Raw genomic sequence first — 18,610 nt, forward strand, 5'->3', positions numbered from 1 at the left:
TGTTTTAGTTTTGCTCTGGGGTTACTCCTGGCTCTGAACTCAGGAATTATTCTTGGAGGTGCTCTGGGGTCCCTATAGGATGCCAGGAATCAAACCTGGGTGGGACACATGCAAGGAAAGTGCCCCCCCCCCACCTGCTGTACTATCACACTAGCCCAAGAATACTTTTTAAAATTTTTTAATTTATTTTCAGTTTTTTAGTTTCTAATGAATTAGTGTGAAGTACAGTTACAGACTTACAAACTTTTGTGCTTACGTTTCAGTCATACAATGATCGCGTTCCCATCCCTCCACCAGTACCCATTCTCTACCACCAAGGATCCCAGTATTCACCCTTCCACCATGCCCCACCCTCCAACCTCTGTGACAGGCACATTTTCTTTTACTATCTCCTTTTAGTGTTATGGTTTGTGATACAGATATTAAGTGACCATCATGCCAAGAACACTTTTTAAAACCCCAATGAAGTGCTCCATTCACTTAACACATTGCCACAATTCCATTTGCCCAAAGGATAAGTAATAGATACAAAGGAATAAAACAATGAGATCCCCCTACCCCTCTTCTGTCCTTTTCTTTCACACGGTTTAAAAAAATAAGACAAAGCTAGGTTCCAGGATCCTGGCATCTGTGTGCCAAATTGGGTACTCATCTGTAGACTTTCAGTAGTAAAGGAAACATATGGTCCATGGCCCGGTCTTTGATGAGCTTGAAGTCTGGCAGCTAAGTGCAGTGTTCAAAACCAAGATCAGAAAAGACAGGTACCAGAAGAAGCAGATTTCTTTTTTTTTTTTTTGATGAAAAAAGATTTCTTCTAAATGCCACTTGAATCGAAGCAGTGTCTTTGAGAGCTTTTGCAGAAAACATATTGAATAACATTCATGGAAATAATGATGGTGATTTCCAGATGTGAAAAAAAGATGGTTGCAAATAATCTGAAATTTATGGTGGGGTGTGAATAAAATATAAGATATTTGATCTTACATATGTTTGGAACATTTTTACTCTTTGACCAAAGCTCAGAATATATTATAAGCCTCTTATATTTTCCTCATTAGCTATGGATTACAGCCAGCAAGCAAGGAGTGAAAGCTGGGACATTCTTCTGGTCTGTGTAAGTTATCACTATTTTTTCCAATTTGTAAAATTGCAATTATGATTCAGTTTATGAAACAGTCATTGGATTTTATTCCTTTTCAGTGAAATGTGAAAGCATTAGCACATTTTGAATATTTGCTAATGAAAATAATCATCTAGATTTTTTTTCAGAAGTTCTCTCTGTACTTCCTTCCCCTGCCTTTTTCTACTCCCTTCACTTATAATAAAATGTAAGGGATGTTTTCTCTCTTTGAAATCACCCTCTAGATTTCTCTATCTCTTTTTTTTAGGGGGGGAGTTTGATTGCTTGTCATCTAGGTACACTATTTTTCTCTTGTAATAGGTATGAAGTGACTTGCTGATTGTTTCCTAGAACTATGTTACCAAATATATTATTTTGATTCACAACTTAAAAATTCTGATGTGGGCTTGGGTAGCTGCTGTAGTGGTCTAAGAGACTGGAAATTTGCGACCGGAGACAAAGGCAGCCCTTGCCTTCCCTCTCATTTCCCGACTAAATTCCAGAATTTTCCTAATTGGAAAAAGGGCTTCTCCTCCCCACAGAGGAGATGAGGGGTTGAGAGTTAATGTTAATAAAATAGTCTTAAGATGAACTTTACCTAATGAAAGTGTCAACATGTTGATTATTTTTAAGACTCCTTCATAAGAAAAAGGAATCTGTTTCAACTTTCATGGGGATTTTATTCTCAGTGAGATGTTATTTCCATCTTTTTTTTTTTAACCACCTAAAGCTGTTTCCATATTTACCTCATATGTTTTAACAAAAATCTGACTATTCTATAATAGCAGTGTGCTGAGAGCAATCACAGGTTCAAATTAATTCAGAATGGTGCTGTCTATATTCTACAGATTCAGGAATAAAAGTAGCCTTTTCAGAGCTGAAGGGCTAAATTGAACTTGGATTTGGTGATTTCAAGCTAAGACAGAGCGTCCCTTTAAAAATGACACCACCCCCCACACGCACTTTTTAAAAAAAGAGGTTTTCCCGAGTTGAGAAATAAGTGTGAGAGATGACCTCCCTTCATGTAAATGTCTTGACTTACCACCTTCATCTTACACACTTACATTTATGTTTTAACCCTCAACTGCCACAGAGGCTTGTCGAAGAAATTTCTTCTGCTCCACCACAAATTTGTCAGGCAGGATGGAGAGAAGCCAAAAACATAATTAATACTTAGTCCTACACTTACCCCCTGAAACTGCTGCAGAGCTTCATTGAAAAGGCCCAGTGTTCTGGTTTTGAACGGCAATTTTCTCCACCTATTTTGAACGGCTTCTAAGAAGGTGGTTTCTGTGTGCTCCAAAGATGCCTGTAGGTTTGCTTCGCTTCTCAGACTATTCTTTGGCTATCTCTGCATTCTGGAAGCGATGGATTAATCTTTTTCCTTTGCTTTTAATCAATTAATTATTTTGGAGGGCCATGCCTGGCAGTACTCAGGAGCTATTCCCAGCTCAGTACTCAGGGATCACTACCAGAAATCACTCAGGGTACCATGTAATGCCAGAGGTTGAACCTGGGTCTTCTGCATGCAAAGCATGTCCTCAGTCCATTGAATTGTCTCTCTGGCTTTTCTTTTTAAAAACTGTTTTTATAAATTAAAAAAAATGCCTAAGAAAAGTTTTATTTACTTAGGAGGAGAAGGGTAGAGATGACATCTGGCAGTACTCATGGCTCTGATACTCAGGGGTCACTCCTGATAGTGCTTGGGGGACCGTATACAATGCAAGGGGCAAGACATGTAAAATGCAAGGGCTTCAACCCCAGTACTTTCTCTCTGGCTCTTTTTAAAGATAAGGGTTATACTTCAAGTTAATTGATGGAAATGAACACATAGTAAAAGTTTCATCATCTGAGATACTTAAATTTGAGATCAGATTCAAATCATCCATAGTCTTAGATTTTGAAGGCCATTTTTTAAAACGTGAACTTATTCTGCAACCGAGAATTATTCATGAGTTTTCAATGAAACATTTTGTTCCCAAGTCTTACCCAGTTGCTGCTCCATTATATTGTTATTGATCAATCCATGCCCAAAGGCTAATTCCCTTAGTGGATGAATGTGTAGCTTACTCTAGTCCCAGCTATGCTATTTAGTATGTTGGTAATCTTGGACAAGTGAGTGAATCTTCCAATAAATAGTCTTTATTTTTTTTTTTGAGGGGGAGGGCTGATAGTACCTTTCTCATAGGGTGTGATAAAGATAGAATGAGGTGACTCCTATAAAGGGCACTGTGGGAGCCTTAGTACACTGAGAATAACTGATAGAAAAAAAATTTATTTTTTTCCCTCATCTATAGCCTAGATAATTTTGTCCCCTGTTATTAAAAAACAGCTTATCTAGATTTAACTTTTTTGGTTTTTTGCTTTTTGGGTCATACCTGGTGATGCACAGGGGTTACTCCTTGCTCTTCACTCAGGAATTACTCCTGGTGGTGCTTGGGGGACCATATGGGATGCTAGGAATTGAACCCGGGTCGGCCACATGCAAGGCAAACACCCTACTGGCTGTGTTATCGTTCTAGCCCCTAGATTTAACTTTTTATGCTTTTTGCTGACCATGTAGCCAGTCTCATGACAAACCATATATTAATCAGTGATGTTAAGATAACATCCAGAGGGACCAAAGAGATGGCCCAAAGACTAGCGCATATACTTTGCATGCCAGAGGCCCCGGTTTAATCCCTTATACCACATGCTTCCCTGAGCACTGCTCGGAACAGTCCCTGAACACAGAGCTGGGATCAGGCCCTACGCACTACTGAGAGTGGCTCCAAAACAAAATTAAAAATGGACTTCATCATGAATCCAGTTTTCCTTTCTGTTAGTCAGATTTATTTGTGCTTCCACTCTGCATCATACTGTAAACACAAATGGCTAAGGAACACCTCTTCTTGGCTATGAAGACAAAAGACAACCAGGAACCCTTAGAGCCAGGCGGATAATACAATAGTGGTAGAACAGATAATAACAGTGGTAGAACAGATGTTTACCATGTGTGACCTCCTGTGTTGGATTATGCTGGTCCTGGTGGGTCCCTGTGCCCTGAACTGAGCAGCCAGGCCCACAGTGAGGGGTGCTTCCTGTCTTCAACGAGAACCTTTGCAGGAGGCCCATGCATATCTGTATATAAGAAAAGATGTAATCAGGAAATATAGAAATCACTTTTCCAACTCCTTATTTTGTGATCAGAGCACAGTGACTTAGAGAAGTCAAAGGTGGAGCCCACAGTCACAGTTAGGATGGATCCTCAGCTTCCCCAACTTTTCAGCATCTGTATGCATTTACCACATAAACACAGAATCAGTGTCCAGAACCCATGAATCATTTATTTGTATTTTCAAGCAATGACTTGTGACTGCTCCTTATTAGTCTTTTCAGTTAGTACTTCTTTTTATTTTGCTTTTGTGTTTTGTTTTTGGGCCACGATGCTCAGGGTCTCCTCCTGTCCCGGTGCTCAGGGATCACTCTTGGCAGGGCTCAGGGGACTATATCGGGTACCGGGGATTGAACCTGGGTGGACTGCATGCAAGGCCCAAGCCCTGCCTGCTGTACTAATGCTCTGACCCATCTGTTGTTACTTCTTATATCTATATATTCACAAAAAATGTTTTGCTTGTAAAATGCTTTGAACAGGTCTTTCGTAAGTGTGTGTGGCATGTCTGTAGGCCAGTGTGTGGGAGTAAAAGCTAATATTTGTTAAACCTCTACTTGAAGTGTTTTTCATGTATTGTCTCATGTCATCCTTACAATGACATATGAGAAGGCATGCTTCATCCTCTCTAGAAGCAATAAAAAGTTAGGGGCCTTGTCACAGTCTCCTCCACATGTGTCAGAGTCAGGGTTCAAAATCAGTCCTTCTGGCCCGAGAACTCAGGCTTCTCATCCCATCCCCTTCTGGTCAGACTTCCCATCCTGCAAAGATATTGAAGGATGGTGTGATGAGCCCAGCTCTAATTCTGTCAACCTGGAATTTTCCGTGAGCATTAAGCGAGTCCTTCAAAGTCCATTTTTGAAACTTAACACCAGTGACATAAATGAATGGATTTGTAGGTAGGTAGTTTACGTAAGATAAAAAAAAAAGTAAAAAGGCTATAAGGCTTTTGTTTTTGAAAGTTAGGAAAGAATTCAAACCATGTAATTATTTTGTTTGGATACAGGGGATTTTGAAAGTGATTAAGTGATTAACCTGGCTTTGCTTTGCCTATTTCGAACTCAATTATAGGCTATAATGAACAGGGTCACATTTATTTAATAGGAGTGGGATTTGTTTAAACTGGGGCTCTTTTCTATGGTAAATATGATTTTCCGGGATGGTAGGCTAGTTTGAGACAGAGAAGGGTCAGAACAATGACAAATTCCTGATTTATCAGAAAGACTGGAGTTGGTGGGAGCGGTTATGGGGATCAGAATGGGCAGGGATAGGGGGGCGGGGATGACCAAGTCTCATATTGTATTGTGACTCTGAAGAATATTTCTTTCCCCCTCATTTTGGGGGATTTTGGGGACACACAGGACAGGTGCTACTGCTGGTTCTGTGCTCAGGGGTCACTCCTGGAGGTGCTCATGAGCCCAGGCAGTAAGAGGAGTCAAACCAGGATTGGCTACACGGGAAGCAAGCACCTTAACCCCTGTACTATGTCTCAGGTCCCTGAAGATTTCTCTTTCTCCTAATTCTTTCCATCAAGTGTAAAAGCTTAGGGGGCTGGAGTGGTAGCACAGAGGGCAGGGCATTTACCATTTACCTTTCACACAACCAACCCGGGTTCAATTCCCAGCATCCCATATGGTCCGCTGAACACTGCCAGGAGTAATTCCTGAGTGCATGAGCCAGGATTGTACCCCCTCTCCAAAGAAAAGCAAAAAAAAAAAAAAAAAAAAAAGCAAACACTTAAATGGTTCACTCGCATCCTTTGACAAACTTTTAACCGTTTGTTTTTAGAACTGCTTTTGATTCTCAGCAATATTGAGCAGTAGGTGTTTCCCATATTTCTCCCATGCCTGCCAATGCATCATCTCCTCTATTCTTATCCTCGGCTGGCTAACAGGTCCACTGGTTACAGTTGATAGATCTATATAAACATGTATTTACCATGCAGAGGCCACTGTTTACATTACAATGCATGCTTAGGTACAGTAATTTTTAGCAACCACAACTAAATTTGGGCTTTTGTTTAGAATCATTATAAACATGTTCTAGTGTCTGATCTTGGGGGAGCAGAAAAGCGATTTGTCTTTCTGAAGTGTGTGTCCCCCGACTAGGAGAGAGGAAAATAAATTTTCCTCAGATAAAGGCCTCATTCAGTTTCTGAGCATCTTAATGTAATTCAAGATCGGGTATAGTCCCTTCATGTGATCTATGAGCTCTTAAAATGTGTGCCAGAATCTGGTAATTATATTTCAACAAAAGAATGAGTCTTAAACACAAAAGTCATTGTGAATGAAGATTATACCCTTGTTGTCAGTCTCATAATTATATGTGTCATTCTTAATAGAGTTTTTTAGAACTAGAAGAGGATTTCAGGGATACCTTTCCTTATCTTTTATTTTTATAGAAGAGGAACTTAAAGTTACGGACTAAATAATTTTTTCTTTCTGAAAGAGATAGCTACTGAGAGCTAGAAAAAATAACCAGTTAAGATCATTAATCAAAATATGCCTTAGCATGGTTCCTACCCTTTACCTGTCCTATCTCATTTCTTCCTTAAAATCAAGTTGTACAGCATGCTTTGCTAGTATTATTGATGAGTCAACTGAGGCCGAGAGAGTAAAAAAGGCCGAGTGGTCAAGAGGTCGCATCATTGGCCGGAGATAGAGTTGGAATATAAGACCTGGTCCCACTTTGGCCACAGCTAATGACTTTACTCAGTAGAAAGCAGTAATTTTGAACCCAGGGACCTTTCTGCCTGGAGCAGAGTCTCTGATCAGCAAGACAAGTTCCTCACTCGCCTGTGAATCAGAGTTTCCAATCTCCTCTCCTGTGGCAGAAGTTGAGCAACGTAATATTTTGCAAATGGAAATGGGAGTTTAAACACTAACTCCAAAGAGGACCTTTTACTACAATGAAGTGAAAACAGATGGTGGTAAATACAGAGCCCTTGGCCTGGGTGCAGAAGCAAAGCTTTCCCCAGGCTGATGTTTGTGGAACTGCAATCTCACATCTTGCTGTGCCTCTTATTACCCTACAGGGTCATCCCTCACGAGCGGAGAGTATTAACCATACTACAGTGGCTCACGCTGCCAGACAGCGAAAGGTATTTGTTTCCCTCACCCTGACTTTCTCTCCTCAGACATCTCCATCTTAGGGCAGAATTGGGTGAAATGCTAGGAGGACAGCCATGTTTGGGTATTATGAAAGCTTCGTGATTCTCCGTCCTTAGTGTTGTTATTTTCCTAAGGATACAATGAATGTAACTTGTTTGGGTCCATTTAATCACATGGATTACTGCGCTATTAATCCTGGCCACTGCAGCAGTTTCAGACTTTGATAAGGCATTTATTAGCAGCAGCCTGAGGGGCTGGAAAGCTGTAAGACTTTCACTTTAATGACAGGTTTTACAAATATTTTGTTTTTAAAATCAAGCTGTAGATTGCTGGGCTCTTATGAATTACCACTGGACTCTATTATCTGGAGGATTCATGACCTGGGTCTTTATTCAAATTTTCTTTGAAAGCTTTTGATTCCTTTTGTTTTTCTGGGGTCTCAGTGGCCAGTCCTGGCTCTGTGCTCAGGGGTCGTTCCTTGCGGTGCTCTGGAGACCATGTGGCGCTGGGGATTGAACAAGGGTCGGCCACATGCCAGGCAAGCGCCTTACCTCCTGCACTATCTCTTTGTTCCTGATTTTTGGTTTCTGACAGTGAGATTAGGAAGTTATCATAGTGAGGATAGAATATTGAGTGGTGGACATGGAAGCAATAGAAAAACCAAATTATGAAAGCACAGTTTTCCAAGGTAAGAGCAATAGTCGCTGGGAGATTAACGGTAGATCATTTTAGAAAATGTGTTTAGAGATATTTGATGTTTTTTGTTAAGTGTGGTTTAGGGGAAGTTCTTAACCTTTCAATTTTCCTGCAGGCCTTCAGTCTATGCCTTCTATTCTGAACAGCCTGATTTCTCTGGACACAAATATGGCCCTTTTGGCCCTGAGGTTAGTAGCTTCTCATTGGCCTAAGGTGTTCTGGTGTCCTTAGGATACGTGATCTACTGACCTTATTTCTGGATTTGTACAAAGTTTCTTGGTGTGTTTGATCTGTAAGGTCTATAAGGAGTTAGTAAGTTATAAGATTAAAAACATTTAAAAAGATAAATTTACATGCTTCTTTTATAGAAACTTTATTTCAGATTCATTTGATTCTTAGATGTATCATAAACATGGAACTAACAGGAGATTATATTTCAACCCTGTGAACTGATGAATAGCAAGACAAAGGACTGGGAAAAACTGGCATTTATCATCACTGGGATGGGAAAAGAAAGGGATCTGGAGATGAAACCTGCAATGCAAGTAATTGCAGCTGAAATTCAGCTCCTTTTAAGTGGCTGTGCAGTTCAGAAGGCTGGGCCAGGAAAGTATCTCTAATAGCTTTAGCAAGTGCAATCAAATCCATCATGGATTATGGTGTTGGGCACATCTCTCTGGTAAATTCTGATACAGGCATACATATTTATGAAACCATGCCTGGGACCAGCACTATGAATGTGTGTGTGTGTATATATATATATATATATATGTATATATATATGTATATATATATATATATTTGTCTCCAACAGCAAACTCTCTGTGACTAAGAGAAATACACTGTTGAATAATAAATCTCTGTAGTAGAGCAGGAGTCAGTACTTGGAATCACTCAGAAAGCTTAGTAAGAGAAATCTGTCAATAAGGTAATGTCCGGCATCACTTCAAATTCAGGCAGTGGGCTAATTGTATTTCATGATTCTCTCCATTTGTTTAGAGGTGGAAATCTTTTCACAGTCCAGAATAGGTCACTTAAAATAAGATGGAAATTGCCTATTTATACCTTTTTCTATCTTGAGTGTTTTTTCACCTCTCCTTACTGGAGCAGTGAGATCTACATCAACAAAGTAAGACTAGGTTTTGGATAGCTGATTATTTCAAAAATGTTGCTGGAAAACACCTCCCATTTCCTAGTGATCTGTGACAACACTATTAGTTATACTTAAGTTCATTGTGTTTAGCATAAGAATGAATAGGGAATACAGATAAATGTGTCTTGATCTAAGTATTTTTGATCAAAATACAAGGTGTCTAAACCAAGACAATTAATACTAAGGTATCATAAGTATTTCTAAATGCTTACGTTAATTCAGAGCTTATTTTTGTAAGTACTGGTCACTAATGGCGATGTGAAACCATTTCCAGCTTGCCTTAAATCATTGAAGTTATATATGTCTAGTGCTCTTTTTCCAAACCCTTTGATATTTAACCAGTGTTATAGGATTATAACACAAATGATAAAATGAGATAAATATCTGCATACATGAAACACAAATCTAGTCTTGCCAAAGCAAGCAAATCTGTTTTATCTTTAGGATGACTTTCTTTGAGATTAAAATGAACAAAAGGAACTACATTTTATTTTTAAAAAATCCTTAAGCAGTTCCATGTGGTCTGTTTTAAAGGTTCAACTTACTTGAATAATAATACTGCCTAAAATCCCTGTGGCATATGCAAAACAGGGACTTGTAGAGCCCTTCTTTTAAAAGCAAGAGACTAGTACTTAGAGCTTGAGTGGTAAGTGAACTTAGAGGGAGAAGCACAGAATTTCTGACATTCAGATCAGGCTTCTTCCCATGAAACCGTTGAACTCTTCTTCTGTCCAGGAGTAAGCAAAGTGGTCAGTTAATAACTATGTTCACATCATACAGAACATTTTCTTTATGTCAAGAGTCAGAATTTTACAATGCAGATGAGGGATAACTCATAATTTTCGTTTCTTTGAAAGTTACATGGCTTAGCAATAAAATGTTCTTTATCCATAACCGTCTTTAGATTTCTGAGATGTAGTTCAGTTGTGATTACTACTTGAAAACGTATGTGAGTGTTTTAATCAAGAAATAAACTAAAATGTTTTAAGTAATCAGCGATGATGATTGAAGCATAAGAAGATACTTTAATTTGCTGGGATGATGGTTCTTTGCTTAGAGTAGTTCATAAACTTACAAATATTTTCCCCCTATAGGATTTTGACTTAAAAGATTAATTTATTCATGGTGCATTGTTTTAATATTGTTAACATTTGTAACTAGGATGTTATATCTACTGGGTAAATCGTTCTTGATTAGTGTATCTTCAATTATGGAAACTAATAACTTGGTAATTCTCTTCTGAGATGGCAAGGAATATTCTCAGATTTCAACTATTTCCCATTTGATTCTAGGAATTTTATTTTTACTAAAAGCAAATAAAACAGTTGGTACTTTTAAAACATAAATCAAAGCAAGTGAAAATCTCTCGTGTGTATATGTACACCATATGTGTATATATACATATATATACACACATATATATCTCTTTGGTCATACTTATGCACATATGTTTGTATATATATTCTTACACATGAAGACAATAGATATATATCAATTTTCTGTATTTATTGCATATGTAAAGATTATACTAGCAAAATATTTTTAATCAATAATATGATGTCTTTTGCATATACTGAGAACATAACTTGCATTTGAAGTTTGATTGAACTGATTTAATATAGCCAAATGTGTACTACAACACAAAGGAAGTTTGTTCTTTGTTCGCTTAATATTTGAGTATGCTTTTTTCAGGATGATTCTCAAAGGCTATTAAGTGAGATGACCAGAGAGTGGGCTAATAGCTTGAAGAAATGGTGTGTTGCTCCTAGTTTCATAGTGTAATTGTGAATATTCAGAAATATGCTTGCTTCTGATTATTGGCGCAATCTTTTTCTCTATGACCATCTCTGCTTTATCTGTGACCTCTCGTTCGGCTGCTCTTCTAGGCCTAGAGGCAGAGCTTTGGCTGGCTAGTTACTGCCTTCAGATGGCAAAGTATCCTTCTGAAAAGCAGGGAAATTTGCCCTTCTCCCTCCCATCCTCTTAATAACCTCAGGCTAAATCTTCTAAAGTCAGGCTAAAGAATGGCTGGTCAGTGAAAATTTAGCTTTCATCTACCTCTAACATTCGAAGAAGGAAATACATGCGATATAATCCCTGGATGAAAACTCATTGTGACTAAATCCTGTTTCTTCCGCTGCTCTTCTAACCCGCTGCTATCGGAAGGGCTCGCCTTTGGAGTTTTCGGAATGTTGAGGTCTCTTGCAAATGGCCTGGTGTCTGAATGGCAGACTTGAGTGCTAGCTGAATGTATTCAGTGACCATGAAATGGAAAACCCGTCTTTTTCCCTTTGCTTCTCTTCTGATGGAATATTGCCTAATACTAGAAGCATTAAAAAAAAAACAAATTAAAAAACTAAAGCAGAGTCTGGGGCTGTGCCTTTTAATCTCTATGCCGGAGAAAGAGGAGGAGATGGAAGTGGAAGTACCTTTGCGTTAGCTTGCTCTGGAAACAGTGAAACTGCATGGCAGATGGCCTCCTTTTGGAATACACTAACATTGTTCCTCCTCCTGCCCCTTCCTGCATCTGAATGAATCTCAGAAGACAGAGCCCCCTGGAGAGAAATCAGCTAGGGCTAGGGAGAAGACTGCAGGTCTTCTTGCTTTAATTTGACTTTGCACCATCAGCACCATCAGGAACCTTTTTTCTCCAACATTTAGAAGTCTTTGGATTCTATTCACTCATTTTATGGAGCTATGCTGCTCTCTAGATTATCAACACATGATACACATTTCTGATACTCAAAAGGGAGAAAGAGTAGAAAGAGTCTATGTAGAAAGAGTAGAAATAGTCTATGTGGGCTCCTTCTTGACCCATAAGACAAGTGAAGAGATCTGGGTGATTTTTTTATTTCACCTAATTTTCAAGAGAAATATTTAAGATATATAGTTATCTCTTGGTTTAGAGTTTCTCACTACCATAAATCTAGTTTTCCCACTAAAAATTCTTATTTGTATAGTCTGTTCATGACTAAGGGGAAAAAAATTTTTTTGCTAGTACTGCCTCCAACTTTATTAATTATTATTTATTTATTTTAATTAGTGAAGCACCATAAGGTACAGCTGTAGACTTACAAACTTTCGTGCTTGGGCTTCAGTTATACAATGATCAAGTACCCACCCCTCCACCAGTGCCCATTCTTCACCACCAATGATCCTCCCACCCCCACACCCTGTCCCCCCACCCCATCTCTGTGGCAGGGCATTCCCTTTTGCTCACTAACCAAGGAAAAATTTTTAAAGATTATTATTTGTTTCAATTTATCCTTGGTTTATAATTAATGTTTTGGTTTTTTTGTTGTTGTTGATCCTTGCTAAGGAAAGGTGACAGTTGCTTTCGTATGTTTTGTTGTGGGATCAGAAACCCATAAAATTCTGAATTGGAATCACCTACCTGAATATCATTGTCACCCTAAAATAACCGAGTATCTTGTATTCTTGGTTTTCTTTCTTTTTTTTTGGTTACTTTTGTCTTCTGTTTTTTGGGGGAGGGCCAGACCCAGCCATACTCAGGGGTTACTCCTGGCTCTGTGCTCAGCAATTACTCCTGGCAGTGCTTGGGAGACAATAGAGAATGCCTGGAATTGAATTTGGGTTGGCCTTGTGAAAAGCAAGCACTCTACTCACTGTATTATCACTCTGGCCCCATATTCTTGGTTTTCTGCTAGTCCTTTACCAATAAAAGGTTTTTCATAATCCAGGCCCCATCTCTTCCAAAGCTGGGGGTATGAAGTGTAGAACTCAGAGTCACCTGTAGGTGCATTCACAGATAAGTCCTTTGGACAAAAACAAACAAACAAACAAATAAACAAAAAAAACCCACTTGATTTGATAGCCCTAAATTAGACACTTTCTTCTTAGTGAAGAAGTTATGGACCAAGATCAATTTAGGAGTACATTAAGATCAATTTAGGAGTGTTCTTTTTCTGCAGTGCCCTGAATTGTCCCTCATCCCAATTTTTTCTCACTGAAGGAGCCTCAGTTTCCCTAACTAAGGCTCTGCTGACCCCAGATGGCAAAGTCTGAGCTTTATTATCTGACCCAGAGGGACAGACGACTTCTGAGTCCAGACATCTCTATCCGCCAGTACAGGAGAGTAGTTATGGCTCACCTCTTACTCCGGCTAAGAGACCTAAGAGGAAGGTTGCCCCTAAGAGGAGACAGGAAAGACCAGTTGCTCCTCCAAAGAAAAGAAGAAGAAAATTACATAGGATGGATCACTATACCGCGGAAAGTCGCCAGGACAAAGTAAGTTTATTCGTTGTTCCAAAGCATTGTGGCGGGCAGGTCTGAATTGAAGGTTGCCTTCAGTGCCTTGGTTTGAAAATCAGCTGAATATGTTTCCGAAAAACTCTCACGCACCCTGGTTGACTTTGGCTAGAAAAATGTGGCGCCTCAGGGGCCAACACTGATGTGAAGACCGCCTGGATCTTCTGTAAGGCAGAAAAGAAGAATCTTCCTTTCTTCAGCGTCAGTTGCCCTAACGCTTACCAAAACAAGCATGAGTGAATGTTGAGTATTGGTTTTGCTTGCACTGACTCACAGAATGAATCATAGGTTTGTAGGCTTGGATCTTGAGAATAACCAAACAGAAAAGCTGTGAAATGCTCAAGACAATATAGATTAGAACTCTATCGAAAGCAGATTAAGACTACTGATCTATACCTTTGCAATTCAAGAAGGATCTGAGGCTAGAATAGTTGAGAACAGAGGAAAGCATGAGAAAACAATGGGTAGATCAGAGTTCTATATGTTTTTTGAGGTATGAGTAATGTCTACTTTTCTCAGTACCTTCAGTATGGCTGATGGGTTATTTTCTTGCGAGTTTCAGATACTTTCCAGGCACTATCTTATTTATGATTGTCTAAACTACTCCCTAAGAAGCAGGTTCTGGATTTTACCTGACTTGTTCACTAAAGGAAAGTAAATCATTGCCAAGGGTTGATGTATGTTGTGCATTTGGTATTTCTTTGTTAAGATAAAGATTTTAAAGGAGACTTTGGTTTTCTCAGAAGCAAATGTGACCATATTGCCTCTGTTAGTTCCTCCAGACTTTGATGTACATATATCATTCAGAAGGTTTTCTGTGTCACTTACGTGTTGGGATAGAATATGCATTCCTGACTCTTATTATGAAGAAAAGCATATTTGCACCTGAATTTTTTCTTTTCTTTCTTTCTTTCTTATTTTAATTTTGATGACATGATGTGAGAAAAGGTCCTGACTCAAATGCCAATTGAAGAAGATATTGTGTGTCTGAGTGGAGAATGCTAGGCATATCCTGTATGTTCTTATCTCTGTGATCCTGGCTGTGTGTGGTTGAGGCTAAATTGCAAAGTTTATCTCAGATGTTTCTTGAACAACTTTCCCTGGCCCAGTTAGAGATGAGAGTAAATGGGGAAGTCTCCAGTATGTCCGAGCATTTGTGTTGTTAGAATAATCCATTTGAAACAAGAAAATGAGAGCTGGGTTATGTCTCTTAGGCTTGGGAATGTTTTTCAGAGAAATCAGGTTTTGTTTTCATTGGCCTAAATAAATCTTCTAGAACTAACTCAGTGGTTTACTTTTGCTTATGTTAGGACTCATTCTTATTTTACTGAAAATCTTCTTGAAAGGAACTCAATGGAGTAGCAGCAGCTAATTTCTTAGAAAAGCTTCTTTTATTAAGAAATGATCAGCCTCAGAAATGCAGGAGTTAGTTGTTTAGAACATTAGATGGATGTCATTGCATTAATTATGTTCTAATTTAGCATTTGGTGGAAGGTTGCCACTTAACTCTGGAATTCTTTTGTTTCACTTGGTCTTTATCTCCTCCTTTCCATGGTTCAAAATCTGATGTGCTTTCACCGAGGGAACAAGAGTCTTACACTATCCATGGAACTGTTTGTGCACTCTCAAATTCTTAAACTTAAAGGCTATTTTCTTTTAAAAAAATAGAAGAAGAAGAAGTATTTCCCCTAATACTTCAAATTTTATTTTAGTCAAAGAATCTTAAAAAAGAATGGGATGAGGAGAGGTTTTATATGCCTGAAAAAGATACAAATCAAAATTCTTAGACCGTATTTCCACTAAGAATGATAGGCAAATCTCTCTAGACAAAACTCTGCCTCTTGGTCTGAAGTTTTCTTTCCAGAATGTTCTAGGGGTAGAAGATCTTTGAGAAACTGAGAGGAAAAAAATCCTGCAGGGACTAATTTGTTTCTTTTTCCAGATGACAAATCCTCTGAGGGAAATTGACAAAACAGTGGGGCAGTTAATGGATGGACTGAAACAGCTAAATCTGCACCGCTGTGTAAATGTCATCTTCGTTGGAGACCATGGTAAAGCTTTGTGTTTCTTCTTTCACTAATAGAACAGTTTCATGGGCAGTGGTTCTATTTGTGCTGAGGGAAGGAGCCCTTGTTCTCAGAATCCTAGATTGTATTCATTACCTTTGTCCTTTTTCCTTCAGAATGGGCTGGAGCGATAGCACAGAGGGTAGGGTGTTTGCCTTGTACGTGACTGACCCAGCCGACCCAGGTTTGATTCCTCTGCCCCTCTCGGAGAACCCAGCAAGCTACTGAGAGTATCTTGCCCGCACAGCAAGTCCTGGCAAGCTACCTGTGACATATTAAATATGCCAAACACAGTAACAAGTGGCACAGTGGAGACGTTACTGGGTCCACTCGAGCAAACCGATGAACAGTGACAGTGACAGTGACTTCAGAATGGGGAAAGAAATCAGATCCTGACTCAAAAGATGGCCTGAGATGCCCCTGGCTTCATTCATTTTGATCAAGGCCATGTCTTCAATAAAAACTTAGTTCTTTTTTTTCATTTATAAGTTTTTGTACTTGGGTTTTGGTCATACAAAAAAACACCCCTTAGTTCTTATTAAAGTGTTGCAGACCATTTAATTTGCTTTTAATAGTTCTCTTTTGGTTTTTGAACCACACCTGGCAATGCTCAGGGCTTACTCCTGACTCTACACTCAGGAATTACTCCTGCTGCTCTGGGAAACCAGGATTGGCCACATGCAAAGCAAGTCCCTATCCCCTATACTATGGCTCTGACTCTTGGTATTATTAGCTTTCTATGCAAATATTGGGTGTGATAAACCCCTTCCTTGCTAACCACACCCCCCAAAAGAGGTCTGGCTGGAGCCATAGCATAGCAAGTATGGCGCTTGCTTGCCTGTGACTTACCTTGTTTTGATCCCCAGCACTCCATAAAGTCCCCCAAGTACTGCCAGGAGTGATCCTTTGTCATAGGGCCAGGAGTAAGTCCTGAGCACCAGTAGGTGTGGCCAAAAAAAAAAACCAACATTAAAAAAGAAGCTACAGAGTTTATGTGGATAAAATGTGAATCTAGGGTTAGAGGTCAGATATGTAGCTCAGCAATAAATGGGTTGCATTGTGTTTATGAGGCATTGGATTCAATCACTGGCACTACTTACTACTACTAGTACTACTACTACTACTACTACTAACTACTACACACACACACACTTACACTCAACTATGATAAAGAAGGATATTTTGTTAAAGAAGTGGAAGCAATTTTTCCAAAATCATTGTATAATCTAAATCATTGTAAATAACTCATTATATTTTGGGAGAGAGAAACAAGACGGAAAATTTGGTGGTTGTAAAGCTGAAAGGAAAGCCCCAGAAAGCTTTCTTAGTTCCCCCGTTCACAGACTTGAGTTCTAGAGAGTGTCTGCAGCATCACAGAGCTAGCTCCCAGGTGAAAACTCTTTTGTGGACCTACCATGTTCTTTCCAGAATGTTTGAAAAGGTCTATGAGAATGGACATAACAAACAACATGAAGCATAGCAACCTAGGGTCCTCTTGATCCTTTGCAGAGGCTGAATGCGATCTTATGCAAAATCATGCTCTGTGAGTTTGACTTGGTGGAGAATGGCTGATAGGACAGAGCATGTGACATCGCGATTTCAGTTTAAATTTCCCAAGTGTCAGGCGCATTTGGCTACACACTGGAGCCAGATGTTGAAGAAGCAGATGAGTTCTAATGAGTCATAGACTGGAGCATGTCAGGTTCTTGGATAGGTTCAAACTTTGTCTTGCCAGAGTCCAGACTTCTGAAATGAGCAGAACTGTTTTGGCTTGGGGGCACCATGACATCTGTAGTTATTAAAAGGTAGTGTGGAGACACTGGCCTTGAACTATTGAGGGAAAATATGTTTCAGTGAAGTTCAGATTGCACTGTGCCACTTAACACTTCTGAAATACCACTTGTTGTACACTCTTGAGTCTCAGTCTCCTCATCGGCAGATGAGAATACTCACACCACCTATCTGGAATTAGTCTGGAGCAGGAGGATGATGATGCTTGAGAAGAATTAAAATATGGTATTTAAAAGCAAGAGAGATAGTTTCCTGTTGACTCTCTGTATGTGTGTGGTGGGTGGAAACAGGGAAGGGATATCTTAGAAAGCTAACAAGTGGTAAATCCTTGTCATCTTCCATCCTGGGTTAATATTGTTCTGGAACATAGTAGCTATTAATTTTCATTTTCATTCTTGATAATTTATATATTTAAAGGCAAGATGTATTATCTTGAAATATGGGTTTCCCCTTTTTGTTCCCATTTGCATTAAAAATATGTACAGGTCTGACATCCCAGAAAATGACCATATTAATTTTACTTGATATGGACCTCTCTCGGTTGTGGTGGTGGTGGTGGTGGTGGTGGTGGTGGTGGTGGTGGTGGTGGTTATCATTGTGGGAACTACACCTGGGACTACTGGAATTACCCCTGTTGGATACAGGGTGTCACTAGAATCATACCCAGTGGTGCCTGCGGCATATGCAGCACCAGGGATTAAAGCCAGGGTCTCTTGAGTGCCATCCCAGCCCCCTGGTTTATATTTCTGTATTCCAAAACTGTAGGCCATCATTCAGAGAATCACTTATTTCCTCCTCATAGAGAATGCTCATATGTTAGGGCATATAATATATGAAACTATCACCATTTTGTTATTTCATAAATCCTGAGATAAGTTTTCTCACTCCCCATCATCTATGAATCTAAGATTTAAGTTTGCTATATATGTGTCTTTTTTTTTCCCTTACAATAGGTTGATCAAGAACTCTGCCTTGATAGGAGACAGGAGATGTGTTGGTGAAAATCGTTCCCTGCCTAGACTATCTTTGTATTCTGGTCACTAGCTTTTAGTTTTGACTGATTACATGGTTTACAATTTATTTTCAGTGGTATTTTGTTTTTCAGTTTGGGTGGTCATTTTGCCTCACATTTTCCTTTTTCATCTCTTATTGTCAGTATTGTTTTATTGTAACATCCAAGGCCACCAGCAGAGACAGTGTGGGCTGTGATTATGGACTCAACTCAGGACATCTAGTAGAGAGAGAAAAAGAGTT

The 18,610-nt window shown here is 39.2% G+C and overlaps 1 protein-coding gene across 5 annotated transcripts in view; it reads left to right on the plus strand.

Moving 5' to 3' along the window:
- Window positions 1–18,610, plus strand: part of ENPP2 (ectonucleotide pyrophosphatase/phosphodiesterase 2) — a 135,606-nt gene that overhangs the window by 80,144 nt on the left and 36,852 nt on the right. For all 5 annotated transcript variants that reach the window (XM_056110470.1, XM_056110449.1, XM_056110477.1 and 2 more), the window contains exons 9-12: window positions 1,059–1,114; window positions 7,306–7,371; window positions 8,193–8,265; window positions 15,442–15,550. In XM_056110470.1, the coding sequence (XP_055966445.1) occupies window positions 1,059–1,114; window positions 7,306–7,371; window positions 8,193–8,265; window positions 15,442–15,550 (304 nt within the window). The remainder of the gene's footprint in view (window positions 1–1,058; window positions 1,115–7,305; window positions 7,372–8,192; window positions 8,266–15,441; window positions 15,551–18,610) is intronic.

Source organism: Sorex fumeus, unplaced genomic scaffold (assembly GCF_029834395.1).
Source record: "Sorex fumeus unplaced genomic scaffold, SorFum_2.1 ptg000002l, whole genome shotgun sequence".
NCBI lineage: Eukaryota > Metazoa > Chordata > Mammalia > Eulipotyphla > Soricidae > Sorex > Sorex fumeus.